This window comes from Salvelinus fontinalis, chromosome 19 (genome assembly GCF_029448725.1).
Source record: "Salvelinus fontinalis isolate EN_2023a chromosome 19, ASM2944872v1, whole genome shotgun sequence".
NCBI lineage: Eukaryota > Metazoa > Chordata > Actinopteri > Salmoniformes > Salmonidae > Salvelinus > Salvelinus fontinalis.
The window spans coordinates 32,598,204-32,623,723 of record NC_074683.1 but is presented as its reverse complement, the minus strand read 5'-3'; the positions used below and the strand labels follow the sequence as shown (position 1 = coordinate 32,623,723).

Sequence of the window (25,520 nt, the reverse complement as noted above, 5' to 3'; positions counted from 1 at the left end):
TATGTACATATGTAAAAATAGAACATTTGTTTAACCTGCCCTGCCTGGAGAGTTGAGGTTTAAACACAGCCGGACTAGCTCCAGTCCTATACTATAACGTAACTGTGACGATGTGCCAGGCAGATGGAGAGCATTGACTGAAACAGAGAGAGACAGCCTCACAGGGAGAAACAAGAGGCATACACAACAACCTGTCTACCCAGAACCAGACTGTTACAACATCAATGATGAAACCATCCAGGATCATTGGACCGGGATAATCACTGTCTGTCTAATAGGTCAGGGGAGAGTCTGGCCCTGTCCATGTGGCTGCTTCAATTGGCTCTGATAGTTAACAATCCATGTACACACACACACACACTTCAACACCCTCGTTAGCGGCGCCTCCCTCAGACACACTCAACTTTAATCACTGATGTAAATACACACACACACACACATTCTTGCAAACCCCCAAACAACCACCCACACAATCACACAGAGTCAAAGTGTTCTGTTCCATCAGTGCAGAGTGAGCGTGTGTGTGTGCATCCCTGCTTGTGTGTGCAGCTCTCAGACTGCAGATCAGATCACTGTCAGACTGGAACCTCATCTCCTCACCCCTCCGCAGTAGCTGTCAGCATAGAGAGAGAGAGAGAGAGAGAGAGAGAGAGAGAGAGAGGGAGAGAGAGAGAGAGAGAGAGTGAGAGAGAGAGGGTAGAGGACGAGAGAGAGAGGGGAGAGGACGAGAGAGAGGGGAGAGGACGGGAGAGAGAGAGAGGGAGAAAAATAGAAAGAGCGAGAGAGAGAGAGAGAGAGAGAAAGGGAGAGCGAGATAAGGTGGGAGAGGGGGTGGTAGAAAGAGGTGAGCCGTAATCAGACACAGAGAGAGAAGGAGAAGATATAATAAAGGAAATCAGAGGAAAGAGTGCAGAGTGAGTGTGTGCAGCTCTCAGACTGCAGATCAGAGTCAGACTGGAACCTCATCCCCTCTCCCCTCCCCTCCGCAGTAGCTGTCAGCATAGAGAGAGAGAGAGAGAGAGAGAGAGAGAGAGAGAAAGAGAGAGAGAGAGAGAGAGAGAGAGAAGCAGTGAGATTGGCACATCTCTATTTTAGCAGGGGTATGCTATGGAAATGGTGTGAGCAGTGTACCTCCTTTAGGTATGACGTCCAGCTCAGGGGTAACAGGTAACTTCCTGATCTCTGAGCTTGGTACATAAGATTATTGTGCATCTAATATCTATAGATCCATCTATATGTGCAGTACATTCGGAAAATATTCAGACCCATTGACTTTTTACACATTTTGCTATGTTACAGCCTCATTCTAAAATGGATTAAATCGTTTTACCCCCTCATCAATCTCCACACAACACCCCATAATGACGAAGCAAAAATAGTTTTTTGTTAAATGTATTAAAAAATTTAAAAAATTAAATATCATATTTACGTAAGTATTCAGACTCTTTACTCAGTACTTTGTTGCAGCACCTTTGGCAGCGATTACAGCCTCAAGTCTTCTTGGGTATGACGCTACAAGCTTGGCACGCCTGTATTTGGGGAGTTTCTCCCATTCTTCTCTGTAGATCCTCTGAAGCTCTGTCAGGTTGGATGGGGAGCATCGTTGCACAGCTATTTTCAGGTCCAGGCTCTGGCTGGGCTACTCAAGGACATTCAGAGACTTGTCCCGAAGCCACTCCTGTGTTGTCTTGGCTGTGTGCTTAAGGTTGCTGTCCTGTTGGAAGGCGAACCTTCGCCCCAGTCTGAGGTCCTGAGCGCCCTGGAGCAGGTTTTCATCAAGGATCTCTCTGTACTTTTCTCCATTCATCTTTCCCTTGATCCTGACTAGTCTCCCAGTTCCTTCTGCTGAAAAACATCCCCACAGCATGATGCTGTCACCACCGTGCTTCACTGTAGGGATGGTGCCAGGTTTCCTCCAGACATGACGCTTGGCATTCAGGCCAAATAGTTCAATCTTGGTTTCATCAGACCAGAGAATCTTGTTTCTCATGGTCTGAGAGTCTTTAGGTGCCTTTTTTCAAACTCCAAGTGGGCTGTCATGTGACTTTTACTGAGGAGTGACACACACACACACACACACACACACACACACACACACACACACACACACACACACACACACACACACACACACACACACACACACACACACATACATACATACATACACAGATACACACACACACAAACATTAACCAGTCCTTGTCCCTCTGCCTCCAGCCCTGATGCATGCGGTGGTGTTTGGTAACGTGACCGCCATCATTCAGAGGATGTACTCTCGGCGCTCCCTCTACCACACCCGTACCAAGGACCTGAAGGACTTCATCCGGGTCCACCGCCTGCCCAAGGCCCTGGAGCAACGCATGCTGGAGTGCTTTCAGACCACGTGGTCTGTCAACAACGGCATCGACGTCAGTGAGGTGGGTTAGAACAACAAAGGGCTAAGACCTTCTGACGTCTATGCTCTCACTGTCTCTCTGTCACTCACGCCGTGCTCTCACTGTCTCTCTCTGTCACTCACGCCGTGCTCTCACTGTCTCTCTCTGTCACTCAGGCCGTGCTCTCACTGTCTCTCTCTGTCACTCACGCCGTGCTCTCACTGTCTCTCTCTGTCACTCACGCCGTGCTCTCACTGTCTCTCTCTGTCACTCACGCCGTGCTCTCACTGTCTCTCTCTGTCACTCACGCCGTGCTCTCACTGTCTCTCTCTGTCACTCACGCCGTGCTCTCACTGTCTCTCTCTGTCACTCACGCCGTGCTCTCACTGTCTCTCTCTGTCACTCATGCCTTGCTCTCACTGTCTCTCTCTGTCACTCACGCCGTGCTCTCACTGTCTCTCTCTGTCACTCACGCCTTGCTCTCACTGTCTCTCTGTCACTCACGTCTATGCTCTCACTGTCTCTCTCTCTCACTCACGCCTTGCTCTCATTGTCTCGCTCTGTCACTCACAACTTGCTCTTACTGTCTCGCTTTGTCACTCACGCCTTGCTCTCACTGTCTCTCTCTGTCACTCACGCCTTGCTCTCACTGTCTCTCTCACTCACGTCTATGCTCTCACTGTCTCTCACTCACGCCTTGCTCTCACTGTCTCTCTCTTTGTCACTCACGCCTTGCTCTCACTGTCTCGCTCTGTCACTCACGCCTTGCTCTCACTGTCTCGCTCTGTCACTCACGCCGTTCTCTCACTGTCTCACACGTCTCACGCACGTCTATGCTCTCACTGTCTCTCTCTGTCACTCACACCTTGATCTCACTGTCTCTCTCTGTCACTCACACCTTGCTCTCACTGTCTCTCTCTGTTTCTCACGCCGTGCTCTCACTGTCTCTCTCTGTCACTCACGCCTTGCTCTCACTGTCTCTCTCTGTCACTCACGCCTTGCTCTCATTGTCTCTCTCTCTCACTCACGTCTATGCTCTCACTGTCTCTGTCTCTCACTCACGCCTTGCTCTCACTGTCTCTCTCTGCCATTCACGCCGTGCTCTCACTGTCTCTCTCTGTCACTCACGCCTTGCTCTCACTGTCTCTCTCTGTCACTCACGCCTTGCTCTCACTGTCTCGCTCTGTCACTCACGCCTTGCTTTCACTCTCTCTCTCTGTCACTCACTGTCTAGCTCTCACTGTCTCTTCTCTTTCCCCTCTCTCTCTCTCCTCTCTCTCTTCTCTCCCTTCTCTCTCTCAATCTCGCTCTCCTCTCTTCTCTCTTCTCTCTCTCTTCTCTCCTCTCTTCTCTTTCCCCTCTCTCTCTCTCCTCTCTCTTTCCTCTCTCTCTGCTGTCTGTCTTGTTTTCTTTTCAATGCTGCTGTTCCTCCTGTGTTGATTCTTCTGTCAGTTCTTTTCTCAAGTCCTATCACTTGTTTTGCCTCTCTTCCCCCTGTGCCACCTCTTCAACTTTCCATCTCATCTGTCAAACCCCTCTGTCCCAACTCAATCGCTCATATTTTTATTCCCTTTCTCATTCTGCTTCACTAGTTGTTGAAGGACTTCCCAGATGAGCTGAGGGCAGACATCGCCATGCACCTTAACAAAGAGCTGCTGCAGCTGCCGCTGTTTGAGTCGGCCAGTAGGGGGTGTCTGCGCTCCCTGTCCCTCATCATCAAGACGTCATTCTGCGCCCCGGGAGAGTATCTCATCCGCCAGGGAGACGCCCTGCAGGCCATCTACTTTGTCTGCTCCGGGTCAATGGAGGTGCTGAAGGACAACACTGTGCTGGCTATACTGGGTAAGGAAACTTAGGGCACACACACACACACAGAGACACACACACACACACACACACACACACACACACACACACACACACACACACACACACACACACACACACACACACACACACAGACACACAGACAGGCACACACACACACAGGCACACACACACACAGAGAGACAGGCGCACACACACACACACACACACACACACAGACAGGCACACACACACACACACACAGACAGACAGACAGGCGCACAAACACACAGACAGGCACACACACACAGACAGGCGCACACACACACAGACAGGCACACACACACACAGACAGGCACACACACACCTAAGTGCACATACAAACAATCACACATGCTTAGCATTTGCAGTGAATTCCTGGGGAGCTCCGGATTGGAAACCCGTGTCCTTCTGCTTGTCACCCATCCCTAACCCCAATCACTACTATCTTAAACCTAGTTAACACCAATCACTACCAGCTTAAACCTAGTTAACCCCAATCAGTACCAGCTTAAACCTAGTTAACCCCAATCACTACCAGCTTAAACCTAGTTAACCACAATCACTAACATCTTAAACCTAGTTAACCCCAATCACTACCAGCTTAAACCTAGTTAACCCCAATCAGTACCAGCTTAAACCTAGTTAACCCCAATTACTAACATCTTAAACCTAGTTAACCCCAATCACTATCATCTTAAACCTAGTTAACCCCAATCACTACCATCTTAAACCTAGTTAACCCCAATCACTACCATCTTAAACCTAGTTAACCCCAATCACTACCATCTTAAACCTAGTTAACCCCAATTACTACCATCTTAAACCTAGTTAACCCCAATTACTAACATCTTAAACCTAGTTAACCCCAATCACTACCATCTTAAACCTAGTTAACCCCAATCACTACCATCTTAAACCTAGTTAACCCCAATCACTACCATCTTAAACCTAGTTAACCCCAATCACTACCATCTTAAACCTAGTTAACCCCAATCACTACTATCTTAAACCTAGTTAACCCCAATCACTACCATCTTAAACCTAGTTAACTCCAATCACTAACATCTTAAACCTAGTTAACCCAATCACTAACATCTTAAACCTAGTTAACCCCAATCACTACCATCTTAAACCTAGTTAACCCCAATCACTACCATCTTAAACCTAGTTAACCCCAATCACTACCATCTTAAACCTAGTTAACCCCAATCACTAACATCTTAAACCTAGTTAACCCAATCACTACCATCTTAAACCTAGTTAACCCCAATTATTACCATCTTAAACCTAGTTAACCCCAATCACTACCATCTTAAACCTAGTTAACCCCAATCACTACCATCTTAAACCTAGTTAACCCCAATCACTAACATCTTAAATCTAGTTAACCCCAATCAGTACCATCTTAAACCTAGTTAACCCCAATCACTACCATCTTAAACCTAGTTAACTCCAATCACTACCATCTTAAACCTAGTTAACCCCAATCACTAACATCTTCAACCTAGTTAACCCCAATCACTAACATCTTAAACCTAGTTAACCCAAATCACTAACATCTTAAACCTAGTTAACCCAATCACTAACATCTTAAACCTAGTTAACCCCAATCACTAACATCTTAAACCTAATTAACCCCAATCACTACCAGCTTAAACCTAGTTACCCCAATCACTAACATCTTAAACCTAGTTAACCCCAATCAATACCAGCTTAAACCTAGTTACCCCAATCACTACCAGCTTAAACATAGTTAACCCCAATTACTAACATCTTAAACCTAGTTAACCCAATCACTACCAGCTTAAACCTAGTTACCCCAATCACTACCATCTTAAACCTAGTTAACCCCAATCATTAACATCTTAAACCTAGTTAACCCCAATCACTAACATCTTAAACCTAGTTAACCCCAATCAATACCAGCTTAAACCTAGTTAACCCAATCACTACCAGCTTAAACCTAGTTAACCCCAATCACTACCAGCTTAAACATAGTTAACCCCAATTACTAACATCTTAAACCTAGTTAACCCCAATCAATACCAGCTTAAACCTAGTTAACCCAATCAATACCAGCTTAAACCTAGTTAACCCCAATCACTACCAGCTTAAACATAGTTAACCCCAATTACTAACATCTTAAACCTAGTTAACCCCAATCACTACCAGCTTAAACCTAGTTAACCCCAATCACTACCATCTTAAACCTAGTTAACCCCAATTACTAACATCTTAAACCTAGTTAACCCCAATCACTACCAGCTTAAACCTAGTTAACCCCAATCACACCTAGCTTAAACCTAGTTAACCCCAATCACTAACATCTTAAACCTAGTTAACCCCAATCACTAATATCTTAAACCTAGTTAACCTCAATCACTACCATCTTAAACCTAGTTAACCCCAATTACTAACATCTTAAACATAGTTAACCCCAATCACTACCAGCTTAAACCTAGTTAACCCCAATCACTACCAGCTTAAACCTAGTTAACCCCAATCACTACCAGCTTAAACCTAGTTAACCCCAATCACTACCAGCTTAAACCTAGTTAACCCCAATCACTAACATCTTAAACCTAGTTAACCCCAATCACTACCAGCTTAAACCTAGTTACCCCGAATACTACCAGCTTAAACCTAGTTAACCCCAATCACTAACATCTTAAACCTAGTTAACCCCAATCACTACCAGCTTAAACCTAGTTACCCCAATCACTACCAGCTTAAACCTAGTTAACCCCAATCACTACCAGCTTAAACCTAGTTAACCCCAATCACTACCAGCTTAAACCTAGTTAACCCCAATCACTACCATCTTAAACCGAGTTAACCCCAATCACTACCAGCTTAAACCTAGTTAACCCCAATCACTACCATCTTAAACCTAGTTAACCCCAATCGCTACCAGCTTAAACCTAGTTATCCCCAATCGCTACCATCTTAAACCTAGTTAACCCCAATCACTACCATCTTAAACCTAGTTAACCCCAATCACTACCATCTTAAACCTAGTTAACCCCAATCACTACCATCTTAAACCTAGTTAACCCCAATCGCTACCAGCTTAAACCTAGTTAACCTTTACAGTGCCAAGCAGCTGATGCATCTTCCGGAGTAAATGTCTTATATCTAATATCTACAGGCTAATCTGTATTGATGGGCACTAGGCCTATTGGTATTAGTGAAATGACATATTGAAATGTTGAATTACATTAGCCTAACTAGACTCTGAATTATTGTCGTTGGAAAAGTCATTCATGGCCACGTAATGAAATAACAAATTAAATGTTAAGTACCCTGACCTACACACACACACACATGCACAGACACACAGAATTGAGTGTGTGACAGACTGACAAAGGATAATTTCCCAGTAGACTGGCCAAAGTCGAGTCAATTTCACAGAGGTGACGTTCACTCAGACAGACCTGGAGACTGGGAGGAGAACTAGCTGATGTGGAAACTAGGAACATGAAGAAGAGAAAAGGAGGAAAAATAGAAGGAAAGGCTAGAGATGTTCTGTTAGATTCAAGTAAGAGAGATAAGAGAACAAAAAGAACAACAAAAAAACAGAAAAACAAATAAGTGACTGAGTAAAATAACATCATATAGGCAGGAATCAGTAACGGCCCCCCCTCCCACAGCTTCACCTCCCACGGCTCCCCCTCCCACGGCTCCCCCTTCCCACGCCCCCCCTCTCCCACGGCTCCCCCTCCCACGGCTCCAACTCCCACGGCTTCACCTGCCACGGCTTCCCCTCCCACGGCTCCTCCTCCCACGGCTCCCCCTCCCACGGCTCCCCCTCCCACGGCTTCACCTCCCACGGCTTCACCTGCCACGGCTTCCCCTCCCACGGCTCCTCCTCCCACGGCTTCACCTGCCACGGCTTCACCTGCCACGGCTTCACCTCCCACGGCTTCCCCTCCCACGGCTCCTCCTCCCACGGCTCCCCCTCCCACGGCTTCCCCTCCCACGGCTTCACCTGCCACGGCTCCCCCTCCCACGGCTTCACCTCCCACGGCTCCCCTCCCACGGCTCCTCCTCCCACGACTTTCCTCCCACGGCTTTCCTCCCACGGCTTCCCCTCCCACGGCTCCTCCTCCCACGGCTTTCCTCCCACGGCTTCACCTGCCACGGCTCCCCCTCCCACGGCTCCCCCTGCCACGGCTTCACCTGCCACGGCTCCCCCTCCCACAGCTCCACCTGCCACGGCTTCACCTCCCACAGCTTGGTAGATTTGAACACTGATTAGTGGCTAAATTGGAAAACAGGGGCTGTATAGTAACATGCTATACATGACGCAAGGGGCTCAGAGTCTCCGCTTCACAGCTCTCTATGGGTTTTGACTGACACTTGAGCAACTTTTGTAAATGTTTTGTTGCCTGAGTGAGGGAAAAACTGTAGATTCATGTTTTGTTGTCTGAGTGAGGGAAAGACTGTAGATGAATGTTTTGTTGTCTGAGTGAGGGAAAGACTGTAGATGAATGTTTTGTTGTCTGAGTGAGGGAAAGACTGTAGATGAATGTTTTGTTGTCTGAGTGAGGGAAAGACTGTAGATGAATGTTTTGTTGTCTGAGTGAGAGAAAAACTGTAGATTACGAGGACTCAATGTATTTAGCAAAATGAGACGGTGAAGATTAGAATGAATACCGCTTTGATGTCATACAAGCAAGTCAAACACCCAGGAGTACAAACGTGCACCTCACATTTCCATATCATAAAACCCATGTGATATACAGTGTGAAGGTTCATGATCACTATGTTTGATGTATAGTTACAAGATGCCATGGCGTTATACCCTGGGTTGTCCTGAACAGAAAGAGGCAATGTTTGTTATATTGTGAAGTATTTGAATGCACTCATGATTCAATTCTATGTGACCAAAATGACCATCTGCTTCTCTGAACTGCCTTGTGAAAGAATAACACTGTAGGATGTTGTTTTATAACCTAGCCAGTCATGTTGGCAAGAGAACAAGCTTTCAAATGATGCCCACCTGACCCAGATTGGGATTTGGACCGTTTTTGGATTGCGTAAATAGCAACAGTAATTGTGTGATGGCAGGGATGCAGGGCTGTGTTCCAAAGAACACAACCACGACTGCGCTTGCTCTAGTTCCTCAATGGCACCGCCAGGAGAGCTCAAAAAAGCACCTTCTAGTTTAAGACTTCTTTGAGTCATAAAAGTGCATTGAAATTGAGTAGGTACTGTGCACACTTTGGAGAGGTGTGGCCACTTGGAAACACTAGTTTCCACCAAACATCACACAGGCCATTGTCAGAACATTCTTATTATGTTGCTGTACAGTAAATGTAAAATGCACACCAAATCAACGGTGTAATGTTTTGGACTCAGTCTTGTCAGGTGAAATGTTGTCCTTACCTTTCCTCTAATAATTTCCCATAATCCCCAAACTGTTCACTTTTAATTGCTGCCATGGTTTTGCATATGCTTTCCATAATTGTTCAATTTAGCCCTATCCATATAGGCCAGTCCCCACATGTGTAAGGAGTTAAGGGGATATTGTGTGTAAATCTCTCTCTATGCCACAGTGTCAGACAGATAGAAGAGGGTCTGAAACACTGGGCTGGTAGATAGCTGTATGTACTGCTGACTGCTCTGCTGTGACATGTGAAGACATTCAAATAACACACACACACAGTCACACACAGGGGCAAGGTTGAGACTGCGGCTATCTTCCTTCCTCCAAACATGGCTAACACAGTGCCTGACAGCCCTTAACTGCTGCTATACACAACTATCCAACAATCACACAACTGTAGAACACACACACACACACAAACTCGACATGTAGAATCCACACACGCAAACTCAACACCTAGATAGACTCACAGGCTTAGTCAGTCACTCACACACACAGGCTCAATCAATACATTTTCCCCCCACATTTTTTTTGTTTATGTTGTGAATTATGCACAGTAATCCTCCTATCTCCAGAGAGATGAGCCACCTATTCTTCCTGTTCCTGTAGACACACCATATCAGACCACACACACACTCTTCTTATCTAACCACACATGACACACGGCTTATAGAACCACATAACTTCTCCATTAAGACTGCAATATGCTGTACATACACACACAGTCTGCAGTAGGCTGTACATATGTTTCTGGCACACTCTGCTCTGTAAAGAACACCAGCAAAATGAAGGGGTACCATGCATCACTTGAAACTCCTTCACCAGGGATATTCAAATCAGGGCTCGAGGTTAGCAGTGCTGCTGTTGGTTTTCTTCTTTCCCTGGAAGTGAAACCGGAATCAGTCCCTGATTAGAGGGGAAGGGTTGAAATCCAGCAGCGCTGCGGACCTCGAGGTCCTGCTCTTCACCTCAATGTTAAAGTAAAAAACATGTTTCCATTTTTAATGATCTTAAAGTGGTACATGTGGGACATTGTCACCTCACATGAGGAAACTAAGCAGCTATTTTGATGCTAACTGCTAGCGTACTGGACTTCATTACACTGGACTTTCATCATTACTCTTGACTTTCATCATTACAACTGGACTTTCATCATTACACTGGACTTTCATCATTACACTGGACTTTCATCATTACACTGGACTTTCGTCATTACACTGGACTTTTGTCATTACACTGGACTTCCATTATTACACTGGACCTTTATCATTACACTGGACCTTTATCATTACACTGGACTTCCATCATTACACTGGACTTTCGTCATTACACTGGACTTTTGTCATTACACTGGACTTCCATTATTACACTGGACCTTTATCATTACACTGGACTTCCATCATTACACTGGACTTTTGTCATTACACTGGACTTTTGTCATTACACTGGACTTCCATTATTACACTGGACCTTTATCATTACACTGGACCTTTATCATTACACTGTACTTCTGTCATTACACTGGACTTCCATTATTACACTGGTTCTTTATCATTACACTGGACTTCCATCATTACGCTGGACTTTCATCATTACACTGGACTTTCGTCATTACACTGGACTTTTGTCATTACACTGGACTTCCATTATTACACTGGACCTTTATCATTACACTGGACCTCCATCATTACACTGGACTTCCATCATTACACTGGACTTTTGTCATTACACTGGACTTTTGTCATTACACTGGACTTCCATCATTACTCTTGACTTTCATCATTACAACTGGACTTTCATCATTACACTGGACTTTCATCATTACACTGGACTTTCATCATTACACTGGACTTTCGTCATTACACTGGACTTTTGTCATTACACTGGACTTCCATTATTACACTGGACCTTTATCATTACACTGGACCTTTATCATTACACTGGACTTCCATCATTACACTGGACTTTTGTCATTACACTGGACTTTTGTCATTACACTGGACTTCCATTATTACACTGGACCTTTATCATTACACTGGACCTTTATCATTACACTGTACTTCTGTCATTACACTGGACTTCCATTATTACACTGGACCTTTATCATTACACTGGACTTCCATTATTACACTGGTTCTTTATCATTACACTGGACTTCCATCATTACACTGGACTTTCATCATTACACTGGACTTTTGTCATTACACTGGACTTTTGTCATTACACTGGACTTCCATCATTACAAGGGGCTTTCACCATTACACGGGACTTCTGTCATTACACTGGACTTCCATTATTACACTGGTTCTTTATCATTACACTGGACTTTCATCATTACACTGGATTACACTGGACTTTCACCATTACACTGGAATTTCATCATTACACTGGACTTTCATCATTACACTGGATTACACTGGACTTTCTTCATTGCACTGGACTTTCATCATTACACTGGACTTCTGTCATTACACTGGACTTCCATTATTACACTGGTTCTTTATCATTACACTGGACTTTCATCATTACACTGGATTACACTGGACTTTCATCATTACACTGGACTTTCATCATTACACTGGACCTTTTATCATTACACTGGACTTTATCATTACACTGGACTTTATCATTACACTGGACTTCTGTCATTACGCTGGACTTCTGTCATTACGCTGGACTTCCATTATTACACTGGACGTTTATCATTACACTGGACTTTCATCATTACACTGGCCTTTATCATTAATTATTACACCGGACCTTTATCATTACACTGGACCTTTATCATTACACTGGACTTTCATCATTACACTGGACTTCTGTCATTACACTGGACTTTCATCATTACACTGGACTTCTGTCATTACACTGGACCTTTATCATTACACTGGACTTTAATCATTACACTGGACTTCTGTCATTACACTGGACTTCCATTATTACACTGGACTTCCACCATTACACTGGACTTCCACCATTACACTGGACTTTCATCATTACACTGGACTTTCATCATTACACTGGATTACACTGGACTTTCATCATTACACTGGACTTCTGTCATTACACTGGACTTGCATTATTAATCAGGACCTTTATCATTACACTGGACTTTCATCATTACACTGGATTACACTGGACTTTCATCATTACACTGAACTTTCATCACTACACTGGACCTTTATCATTACACTGGACTTTCATCATTACACTGGACCTTTATCATTACACTGGACTTTCATCATAACACTGGACTTTCATCATTACACTAGACTTTCATCATTACACTGTACTTTCATCATTACACTGGACCTTTATCATTACACTGGACTTTCATCATTACACTGGACTTTCATCATTACACTGGATTACGCTGGACGTTCTTCATTGCACTGGACTTTCATCATTACACTGGACTTCCATTATTACACTGGACTTCCATTATTACACTGGACTTCCATTATTACACTGGACCTTTATCATTACACTGGACTTTCATCATTACACTGGGCCTTTATCGTTACATTGGAGCTTTATCATTACACTGGACTTTCTTCATTACACTGGACTTTCATCATTACATTGGACCTTTATCATTACACTGGACTTTCTTCATTACACTGGACTTTCTTCATTACACTGGACTTTCTTCATTACACTGGACCTTTATCATGACACTGGACTTCTGTCAATACACTGGACTTTCTTCATTACACTGGACTTCCATCATTACACTGGACCTTTATCATTACTCTGCTATCAAACAATAATGAGGCTATATGCAGGGGGTATCGGTACCGAGTCAATGTGCGGGGGTACAGGTTAGTCAATGTGCGGGGGTACAGGTTAGTCAATGTGCGGGGGTACAGGTTAGTCAATGTGCGGGGGTACAGGTTAGTCAATGTGCGGGGGTACAGGTTAGTCAATGTGCGGGGGTACAGGTTAGTCAATGTGCGGGGGTACAGGTTAGTCAATGTGCGGGGGTACAGGTTAGTCAATGTGCGGGGGTACAGGTTAGTCGAGGTAATTTGTACATCTAGGTATGGGTAAGGTGACTCTGCATAGATAGTGTAAAAACAAATGGAGGGGGGTGTCAATGTAAATAGTCCAGGTGGCCATTTGATTAATTGTTCAGCAGTCTTATGGCTTGGGGGTAAAAGCTGTTAAAGAGCCTATTGGTCCTAGACTTGGTGCTCTGGTACCACTTGCCGTGTGGTAGCAGCGAGAACAGTCTACGACTTGGGTGACTGGAGTCTTTGACAATTTTTTGGGCCTTCCTCTGACACCGCCTAGAATATAGGTTCTGGATGTCAGGAAGCTTTTGGAATTGAATTGAATTTATTGGCCCCAGTGATGTACTGGACCCTACGTACTACCCTCTGTAGCTCCTTACGGTCAGATGCCGAGCAGTTGCCATACCAGGCGGTGAAGGATGCTATCAATGGTTCATCTGTAGAACTTTTTGAGGATCTGAGGACCCATGCCAAATCTTTTCAGTCTCCTGAGGGGAAAAAGGTGTTGTAATGCCCTCTTCACCACTGTCTTGGTGTGTTTGGGCCATTATAGTTTGTTGGTGATGTGGACACCAAGGAACTTGAAACTCTCGACCCACTCCACTACAGCTGCGTCGATGTTAATGGGGGCGTGTTCGGATCGCCTTTTCTTGTAGTCCACTATCAGCTCCTTTATCTTGCTCACATTGAGGGAGAGGTTGTTGTCCTGTCACCACGCTGCCAGGTCTCTGACCTCCTCCCTATAAGTTGTCTCATCGTTGTTGGTGATCAGACCTATCACTGATGTAAAATACTGTATGTGCATAATGATGACGGGTGTGTGTTTGCGCAAATCCGTACGTGGAAGGCCAGGAGCAGAAGTGTGTAAGTGTTTGAGGGTGATGACATGAGCACGAATAAGATCACAAACACGTGTATGTGTCTGTCTGTAACAGGGGAATGATGATACTCAAGGCTGCACTTTGAGGAATAGCACCGTGTGTGTGTGTGTGTGTGTGTGTGTGTGTGTGTGTGTGTGTGTGTGTGTGTGTGTGTGTGTGTGTGTGTGTGTGTGTGTGTGTGTGTGTGTGTGTGTGTGTGTGTGTGTGTGTGTGTGTGTGTGTGTGTGTGTGTGTGTGTGTGTGTGTGTGTGTCAGTCAGTGTGTGTGTGTGTGTCAGTCAGTGTGTGTGTATATATGAAGAGATAAGCATGCAGCCCCTGTGTCTACTGGCGTGTGAGTCTGCGTGCTTGGACTGCTTAGTGGTAAGCTTAAGAAGCAATTACGTTGACAAAGGTTTTATGATTACTACTAGGGATGCAAAGGGTTGGAAACTTTCCGGTAAATTTCTGGAAATTTATTAGACATTTTCCATGGGAAGTTAAGCCTGGGAATTTTGCTTAAAATCATCAAAAAATTACCTTATAACAGTCAACCTTTTTTGTGGGATACACATGGCAATTCTAGGTCTTGTGGCATATTTTGGTTAAACTATCCCCAAATCAATTGAATTTCAACCCTCTGCATGCACAGTGCATTCTTCCATCACATGTACAGTGCACTCTTCCATCACATGTACAGCTGCTTCTCAAGATCTTGCACACTAATGAGATGCTATTGAGCCCACACTACTACACTGTCTGAGCCAAGGACTATATGCTTTCTGGTAAGTTTTGATTATAATACTGGGTGGGGTGAATATATTTTATATGACATACATTACTTTTTGTTAACTAGTAAATAGTAGCCTATAGCAAAGTGGGTTTAAATCATTTCTAACTTGTTAACAAATTCTGCTAGTTAGCTTTTGCTACCATGTGGGTTTTAGCTTGCTTGAGCCTGCTAACTGAGGAGTGTTAATTCACCTGTTTCCATACATGTTTCATTTTATAAAATGTATCTTACAAAGGAGTTCTTTAATCTAACTGCTTAACGATTTATCTAGACATGGAATTGTATTTGTTGTTTTTTTTACAATTTTTTAAATAATCTTTACAGGAAAATGCCACGGCCACTATCTGATGTGTGGAGTTATTTCACTGCAGCTAATGTAGAAGGAAAAGCTGTGTACATTTGCAAATACTGTGCCAAATCATATGTGAAGAATGCAACAAAGATGCAGAATCATCTGGCCAAGTGCATAAAGTTCCCTCAGCGCTCACAACAAGCAACCTCTGACAAAAGTCCCTCTACTTCTTTTCGAGGTGAAAATGATGAATCAGACACCTTATCTATAGCAACAGCTCATGGTCCAGCCCTCCATCCAGACATGCTTTATCTACTCATTTGCTGGATGCAGAGTTCAACAGAGTTCAAGTGAAGGTCAAGCAAATCATAGAGAAAGCAGACTGTATTGCAATCATCTCTGATGGGTAGGCAAATGTTCATGGGCTAGGAATAACTAACTACATCATTTCCACCCCTCAACCAGTATTCTACAAGAGCACAGACACAAGGGACAACAGATACACCGGTCTCTACATTGCAGATGAGCTGAAGGCAGTCATCAATGACCTTGGACCACAGAAGGTATTTGCACTGATGACAGACAATGCTGCGAACATGAAGGCTGCTTGGTCTAAAGTGTAGGAGTCCTACCCTCACATCACACCCATTGGCTGTGCTGCTCATGCATTGAATCTGCTCCTCAAGGACATCATGGCACTAAAAACAATGGATACACTCCACAAGAGAGACAAGGAAATGGTATGTGAAAGGTCATCAAGTTATAGCAGCAATCTATTCTTCAAAGTGAGAAGAATAAGAGCACCACTTTGAAGCTGCCCAGCAATACACGTTGGGGTGGTGTTGTCATCATGTTTGACAGTCTCCTGGAGGGGAAGGAGTCTCTCCAAGAAATTGCCATATCACAGTCTGCCGATATGGACACCCCCATCAAGAGGAACTACTGGGTGATGTATTTTGGGAGAGAGTGGTAAGCAGCCTGAAACCTATAGCAGTAGCCATTGCATGGATTGAGGGAGACAATGCCATCCTGTCTGATATTCAGACTCTGCTTGCAGATGTAAGAGAAGAAATCCATACTGCCCTGCCCACTTCACTGTTGTTCCAAACAGAGGAAACTGCAGTCCTGAAATACATCAAAAAGTGTAAAGACTTCTGCCTGAAGCCCATACACGCCACAGCGTACATGTTGGACCCCAAGTATGCTGGCAAGAGCATCCTGTCTGATGCAGAGATCAGCAAGGCCTATGGTGTCATCACTACAGAGTCTCGCCACCTTGGCCTTGATGAAGGCAAGGTTTTTGGCAGTCTGGCGAAGTGCACTTCCAAGCAAGGGCTTTGGGATGGAGATGCAATATGGCAGTCGTGCCAACATATCTCATCAGCCACCTGGTGGAAGGGACTTTGTGGATCTGAGGCTCTTTCCCCTGTTGCCTCCATCATCCTCCAAATCCCACCAACATCAGCCGTCTCAGAGCGCAACTGGTTCTTGTTTGGAAACGCACACACACCAAAGCACACAACAGGCTGACCAATACAAGGGTTGAAAAATTGGTGGCCATCCGGGCAAATTTGAGGCTTTTTGAGCCTGACCACGAGCCATCCTCAACAAGGTTGAAAAGTGACAGTGAAGATGTCAGAGTCTAATGTTCAAGAGGTGGACATTGAGGAGCTCTAGGGAGAAGACATGGAAGCCTGAGAGGAAGACAACCAAAGCTTTAGTTTCTAGACTATCATTTTACAGATGTATGTTGAAAACGTTTTTTGGGAGATGGGATGGATCATTGGGGATCATTCAATATTCCCTTTCTTTTGTTGTTCAGTGAAATCATCCCATGTGAAGAGTCAACTCATTTAATCAAAGTTCAATTCGTAACTAAATAATAAAATAAAAAATCTATTGGAAGGATTTAATCATTTGCAATTATGTCTACTTATGATAAATGGTAAATGGTTTATGTTTCTGTCTCCATATGATATGGTAAATATATCCAATGCAAAAGCATCTACATTTAAATGGTATTAATATGAATTTGCATATATTTCCGTTAATTCCCATGGAAAGTTTCCACCTCTGAATATTCCCCAAAATGTGCAACTCAAATTACTACTTTATATGTTGTTGAGGCACATGCCTTATTAAAATGTTTTTCTATGTGGATCGAGGGGTCCAGAGAGAGAGAGAGAGAAGGGGGGAAACACAAAGAGAGACAGGCAGAGTTTTATTTTTATTTACTTTTCTGCTCTTTTGCACACCAGTATTTCTACTTGCACATCATCATCTGTACATCTATCACTCCAGTGTTAATTTGCTAAATTGTAATAACTTCGGTACTATGGCCTATTTATTGCTTTACCTCCTCACGCCATTTGCACACACTGAATATAGACTTTCTTTTTCTATTGTGTTATTGACTGTACGCTTGTTTATTCCATGTGTAACTCTGTGTTTTTGTTTGTGTCACACTGATTTGCTTTATCTTGGCCAGATCGCAGTTGTAAATGAGAACTTGTTCTCAACTAGCCTACCTGGTTAAATAAAGGTGAACAAAAAGAAGAGTGACAGGCAGAGAGAGAGCGCGACAGAAAGACAGACAGCGAGATAACGACAGGGAGAGAGTTAGAGGGAGACGGAGTTGAGGGAGAGAGAAAGAATGAAAAAGTGAGAGACAGAAAAAGTGAGAGAGACAGAGAAGGAGGGAGAGAGACAGAGAAAACAGAGAAAGAGAGAGAGAGACAGAGAAGGAGGGAGAGAGACAGAGAAAACAGAGAAGGAGGGAGAGAGACAGAGAAGGAGGGAGAGAGACAGAGAAAACAGAAAAGGAGGGAGAGAGACAGAGAAAACAGAGAAGGAGGGAGAGAGACAGAGAAGGAGGGAGAGAGACAGAGAAGGAGGGAGAGAGACAGAGAAAACAGAAAAGGAGGGAGAGAGAGAGAAAACAGAGAAAGAGAGAGAGAGAGACAGAGAAGGAGGGAGAGAGACAGAGAAAACAGAGAAGGAGGGAGAGAGACAGAGAAAACAGAGAAGGAGGGAGAGAGACAGAGAAGGAGGGAGAGAGACAGAGAAGGAGGGAGAGAGACAGAGAAAACAGAGAAGGAGGGAGAAAGACAGAGAAGGAGGGAGACAGAGAAGGAGGGAGAGAGACAAAGAAAACAGAAGGAGGGAGAGAGACAGAGAGGGAGGGAGGGAGAGAGACAGAGAAGGAGGGAGAGAGACAGAGAAAACAGAAGGAGGGAGAGAGACAGAGAAGGAGGGAGAGAGACAGAGAAGGAGGGAGAGAGACAGAGAAAACAGAAAAGGAGGGAGAAAGACAGAGAAGGAGGGAGAGAGACAGAGAAGGAGGGAGAGAGACAGAGAAAACAGAAAAGGAGGGAGAGAGACAGACAGAGAAGGAGGGAGAGAGACAAAGAAAACAGAAGGAGGGAGAGAGACAGAGAAGGAGGGAGAGAGACAGAGAAGGAGGGAGAGAGACAGAGAAAACAGAAGGAGGGAGAGAGACAGAGAAAACAGAAGGAGGGAGAGAGACAGAGAAGGAGGGAGAGAGACAGAGAAAACACAAAAGGAGGGAGAGAGACAGAGGAGGAGGGAGAGAGACAGAGAAGGAATGAGGGAGACAGAGAAAACAGAAAAGGAGGGAGAGAGAGAGAAAACAGAGAAAGAGAGAGAGAGACAGAGAAGGAGGGAGAAAGACAGAGAAAACAGAGAAGGAGGGAGAGAGACAGAGAAGGAGGGAGAGAGAGAGAAAACAGAGAAAGAGAGAGAGAGACAGAGAAGGAGGGAGAAAGACAGAGAAAACAGAAAAGGAGGGAGAGAGACAGAGAAAACAGAAAAGGAGTGAGAGAGACAGAGAAAACAGAAAAGGAGGGAGAGAGACAGAGAAAACAGAAAAGGAGGGAGAGAGACAGAGAAGGAGGGAGAGAGACAGAAAAGGAGGGAGAGAGACAGAAAAGGAGGGAGAGAGACAGACAGAGAAGGAGGGAGAGAGACAAAGAAAACAGAAGGAGGGAGAGAGACAGAGAAGGAGGGAGAGAGACAGAGAAGGAGGGAGAGAGACAGAGAAAACAGAGAAAGAGAGAGAGAGACAGAAAAGGAGGGAGAGAGACAGAGAAAACACAAAAGGAGGGAGAGAGACAGAGAAGGAGGGAGAGAGACAGAGAAGGAGGGAGAGAGACAGAGAAGGAGGGAGAGAGACAGAGAAGGAGGGAGAGAGACAGAGAAAACACAAAAGGAGGGAGAGAGACAGAGGAGGGAGAGAGACAGAGAAGGAGGGAGAGAGACAGAGAAGGAGGGAGAGAGACAGAGAAGGAGGGAGAGAGACAGAGAAAACAGAAAAGGAGGGAGAGAGAGAGAAAACAGAGAAAGAGAGAGAGAGAGACAGAGAAGGAGGGAGAGAGACAGAGAAAACAGAGAAGGAGGGAGAGAGACAGAGAAAACAGAGAAGGAGGGAGAGAGACAGAGAAGGAGGGAGAGAGACAGAGAAGGAGGGAGAGAGACAGAGAAAACAGAGAAGGAGGGAGAAAGACAGAGAAGGAGGGAGACAGAGAAGGAGGGAGAGAGACAAAGAAAACAGAAGGAGGGAGAGAGACAGAGAGGGAGGGAGGGAGAGAGACAGAGAAGGAGGGAGAGAGACAGAGAAAACAGAAGGAGGGAGAGAGACAGAGAAGGAGGGAGAGAGACAGAGAAAACAGAAAAGGAGGGAGAAAGACAGAGAAGGAGGGAGAGAGACAGAGAAGGAGGGAGAGAGACAGAGAAAACAGAAAAGGAGGGAGAGAGACAGACAGAGAAGGAGGGAGAGAGACAAAGAAAACAGAAGGAGGGAGAGAGACAGAGAAGGAGGGAGAGAGACAGAGAAGGAGGGAGAGAGACAGAGAAAACAGAAGGAGGGAGAGAGACAGAGAAAACAGAAGGAGGGAGAGAGACAGAGAAGGAGGGAGAGAGACAGAGAAAACACAAAAGGAGGGAGAGAGACAGAGGAGGAGGGAGAGAGACAGAGAAGGAATGAGGGAGACAGAGAAAACAGAAAAGGAGGGAGAGAGAGAGAAAACAGAGAAAGAGAGAGAGAGACAGAGAAGGAGGGAGAAAGACAGAGAAAACAGAGAAGGAGGGAGAGAGACAGAGAAGGAGGGAGAGAGAGAGAAAACAGAGAAAGAGAGAGAGAGACAGAGAAGGAGGGAGAAAGACAGAGAAAACAGAAAAGGAGGGAGAGAGACAGAGAAAACAGAAAAGGAGTGAGAGAGACAGAGAAAACAGAAAAGGAGGGAGAGAGACAGAGAAAACAGAAAAGGAGGGAGAGAGACAGAGAAGGAGGGAGAGAGACAGAAAAGGAGGGAGAGAGACAGAAAAGGAGGGAGAGAGACAGACAGAGAAGGAGGGAGAGAGACAAAGAAAACAGAAGGAGGGAGAGAGACAGAGAAGGAGGGAGAGAGACAGAGAAGGAGGGAGAGAGACAGAGAAAACAGAGAAAGAGAGAGAGAGACAGAAAAGGAGGGAGAGAGACAGAGAAAACACAAAAGGAGGGAGAGAGACAGAGAAGGAGGGAGAGAGACAGAGAAGGAGGGAGAGAGACAGAGAAGGAGGGAGAGAGACAGAGAAGGAGGGAGAGAGACAGAGAAAACACAAAAGGAGGGAGAGAGACAGAGGAGGGAGAGAGACAGAGAAGGAGGGAGAGAGACAGAGAAGGAATGAGGGAGACAGAGAAAACAGAAAAGGAGGGAGAGAGAGAGAAAACAGAGAAAGAGAGAGAGACAGAGAAGGAGGGAGAAAGACAGAGAAAACAGAGAAGGAGGGAGAGAGACAGAGAAGGAAGGAGAGAGACAGAGAAAACAGAAAAGGAGGGAGAGAGACAGAGAAAACAGAAAAGGAGGGAGAGAGACAGAGAAGGAGGGAGAGAGACAGAGAAAACAGAAAAGGAGGGAGAGAGACAGAGAAGGAGGGAGAGAGACAGAGAAAACAGAAAAGGAGGGAGAGAGAGAGAAAACAGAGAAAGAGAGACAGAGAAGGAGGGAGAGAGACAGAGAAAATAGAGAAGGAGGGAGAGAGACAGAGAAGGAGGGAGAGAGACAGAGAAACAGAAAGGAGGGAGAGAGACAGAGAAAACAGAAAAGGAGGGAGAGAGACAGAGAAGGAGGGAGAGAGACAGAGAAAACAGAAAAGGAGGGAGAGAGACAGAGAAGAAGGGAGAGAGACAGAGAAAACAGAAAAGGAGGGAGAGAGACAGAGAAAACAGAAAAGGAGGGAGAGAGACAGAGAAGGAGGGAGAGAGACAGAGAAAACAGAGAAGGAGGGAGAGAGACAGAGAAAACAGAAAAGGAGGGAGAGAGACAGAGAAGGAGGGAAAGAGACAGAAAACAGAGGAGGGAGAGAGACAGAGACGGAGGGAGAGAGACAGAGAAAACAGAGAAAGAGAGAGAGAAGGGGGGAGAGAGACAGAGAAGGAGGGAGAGAGACAGAGAAGGAGGGGGAGAGACAGAGAAAACAGAAAAGGAGGGAGAGAGACAGAGAAGGAGGGAAAGAGACAGAAAACAGAGGAGGGAGAGAGACAGAGACGGAGGGAGAGAGACAGAGAAAACAGAAAAGGAGGGAGAGAGACAGAGAAAACAGAGAAAGAGAGAGAGAAGGGGGAGAGAGACAGAGAAGGAGGGAGAGAGAGAGAAGGAGGGAGAGAGACAGAGAAAACAGAAAAGGAGGGAGAGAGACAGAGAAGGAGGGAAAGAGACAGAAAACAGAGAAGGAGGGAGAGAGACAGAGACGGAGGGAGAGAGAGAGAAAACAGAGAAAGAGAGAGAGAGACAGGGAAGGAGGGAGAGAGACAGAGAAAACAGAAAAGGAGGGAGAGAGACAGAGAATGAGGGAGAGAGACAGAGAAAACAGAAAAGGAGGGAGAGAGACAGAGAAAACAGAAAAGGAGGGAGAGAGACAGAGAAGGAGGGAGAGAGACAGAGAAAACAGAAAGGAGGGAGAGAGACAGAGAAGGAGGGAGAGAGACAGAAAACAGAGAAGGAGGGAGAGAGACAGAGAAGGAGGGAGAGAGACAGAGAAAACAGAAAAGGAGGGAGAGAGAGAGAAAACAGAGAAAGAGAGACAGAGAAGGAGGGAGAGAGACAGAGAAGGAGGGAGAGAGACAGAAAAACAGAAAGGAGGGAGAGAGACAGAGAAAACAGAAAATGAGGGAGAGAGACAGAGGAGGGAGAGAGACAGAGAAAACAGAGAAGGAGGGAGAGAGACAGAGAAGGAGGGAGAGAGACAGAAAACAGAGAAGGAGGGAGAGAGACAGGAGGGAGAGAGACAGAGAAAACAGAGAAAGAGAGAGAGAGGGAGGGAGAGAGAGAGAAAACAGAGAAAGAGAGAGAGAAGGAGGGAGAGAGAGAGAAAACAGAGAAAGAGAGAGAGAGACAGAGGAGGGAGAGAGACAGAGAAAACAGAGAAAGAGAGAGAGAGAGTAAAGAAGTGGCACAGGGGTTGTCGTAGCATTTCAGCATTAGGGCTATTTGGGATTAACATGTGTCCATGTCACGGGGGCTGTGTGGGAGGAGACATGGTTCAATAGACCCTAGAATTATGTAGGAGGAGTATCCCTCTAAGACAGGGTGAGAAGGCGTGGGTGGAAATGGTTCAGATAGTCAGATTATCGGTCATGGCCCTTTGTCCTACTGCTACTGGAACATCAACTAGAAACCCTCTTCTATCATTGATCTGTGTGTTCATAATGGGATTTCAGTGAGGATCATGCATCAAAGCACTTGCGGTTCTGCATCCTTATTCTCTTGATGTATTTTTTATGAATCTTCCTCTTTTCTGTCATTTCCCATCTTCCACTTTCTCCTTCCCACTATATTTCTCGCCCCCCTTGCTCCAATTTCAACGCTCCCACTCTTCACTAGCCTTGGCTATTCCTCTATTGCTGGTTGTTGTGTCTGCTCTGTCTACCTTGGACCAAACATGTGTATGTGGAACATGCAGTGGGTATAAATTATTGTCTTCCTGTCTCCTCGGACACATTGAGGTAGAGAGACATACAGAATGAGAGAAAGAGAGAGAGAGAGAGAAGGGGGAGAGAGGCAGGGGATAAGGAGACATACAGAGAGAGAGAGACACGCAGAGAGAAAGAGAGAGTCTGCACACTAACCAGACCATGCTCCAATGGGACTAGTCCTGCCTGTCTGCCTCACTCTGCCCCTGGGGACTTTATGGAAGAGGACAGATAGACTTAGCTGGAAACAGTGAGTTCTTTCTGGTGTCATTCAGGCAGAATAGAAAGGTGCCATCAGATGAATGGATGGAATGATGAAGAGATGGCGAGATTAAGAGATGGAGGATTGGAGGGATGAAGAGATGGAGGAATGAAGAGATGGAGAGATGAAAGATGAAGGGTTGGAGAGATGGATTTCAAATATATCAATACTTGGAAAGGTGCCCTTTTTCAAATATACTGTCTTATCCCAGTCTCCACCATTTGGTGACTGTTAAATCCCTCTGTACTGATCCGTCATGTATTATCCGTCATGTATTCTGTCGTGTATTATCCGTCATGTATTATCCGTCATGTATTATCCGTCATGTATTATCCGTCATGTATTATCTGTCATGTATTATCTGACATGTATTATCCGTCATGTATTATCTGACATGTATTATCTGACATGTATTATCCGTCATGTATTATCCGTCATGTATTATCTGACATGTATTATCCGTCATGTATTATCTGACATGTATTATCCGTCATGTATTATCTGTCATGTATTATCTGACATGTATTATCTGTCATGTATTATCCGTCATGTATTATCTGTCATGTATTATCCGTCATGTATTATCCGTCATGTATTATCTGTCTTGTATTATCTGTCATGTAAAGAAACGTCCTCTCACTGTCAACTGCGTTCATTTTCAGCAAACTTAACATGTGTAAATATTTGTATGAACATAAAAAGATTCAACAACTGAGACATAAACTGATCAAGTTCCACAGACATGTGACAAACAGAAATGGAATAATGTGTCCCTGGACAAGGGGGGGTGGGGTTAAAATCAAAAGTAACAGTCAGTATCTGTTGTGGCCGCCAGCTGCATTAAGTACTGCAGTGCATCTTCTCCTCATGGACTGCATCAGATTTGCCAGTTCTTGCTGTGAGATGTTACCCCACTATTCCACCAAGGCACCTGCAAGTTCCCGGACATTTCTGGGGGGAATGACCCTCACCCTTTGATCCCAGACGTGCTCAATGGGATGGAGATCCAGGCTCTTCTCTGGCCATTGCAGAACACTGATATTCCTGTCTTGCAGGAAATCACGCAAAGAACGAGCAGTATGGCTGGTGGCATTGTCATGCTGGAGGGTCATGTCAGGATGTCTTTCCTGTAACGCACAGCGTTGAGATTGTCTGCAATGACAACAAGCTCAGTCCGATGATGCTGTGACACACCGCCCCAGACCATGACGGACCCTCCACCTCCAAATCCATCCCGCTCCAGAGTACAGGCCTCGGTGTAACGCCCATTCCTTCGACGATAAACGCGAATCCGACCATCACCCCCTGGTGAGACAAAATCGCAACTCCTTAGTGAAGAGCACTTTTTGCCAATCCTGTCTGGTCCAGTGACAGTGGGTTTGTACCCATAGGCGACGTTGTTGTAGGTGATGTCTGGTGAGGACCTGCCTTACAACAGGCCTACAAGCCCTCAGGCCAGCCTCTCTCAGCCTATTGCGGACAGTCTGAGCACTGATGGAGGGATTGTGTGTTCCTAGTGTAACTCGGGCAGTTGTTGTTGCCATCCTGTACCTGTCCCGCAGGTGTGATGTTCAGGTGTACCGATCCTGTGCAGGTGTTGTTACACGTGGTCTGCCACTGCGAGGACGATCAGCTGTCCGTCCTGTCTCCCTGTAGCGCTGTCTTAGGCGTCTCAATTTATTGCCCTGGCCACATCTGCAGTCCTCATGCCTCCTTG

At 45.3% G+C, this 25,520-nt stretch overlaps 1 protein-coding gene across 2 annotated transcripts in view; it reads left to right on the top strand.

Annotated features, from left to right (window-relative positions):
• Positions 1 to 25,520, top strand: part of LOC129816629 (potassium voltage-gated channel subfamily H member 3-like) — a 209,465-nt gene that overhangs the window by 153,149 nt on the left and 30,796 nt on the right. For both annotated transcript variants that reach the window (XM_055871344.1, XM_055871345.1), the window contains 2 exons: positions 2,221 to 2,420; positions 3,971 to 4,220. In XM_055871344.1, the coding sequence (XP_055727319.1) occupies positions 2,221 to 2,420; positions 3,971 to 4,220 (450 nt within the window). The remainder of the gene's footprint in view (positions 1 to 2,220; positions 2,421 to 3,970; positions 4,221 to 25,520) is intronic.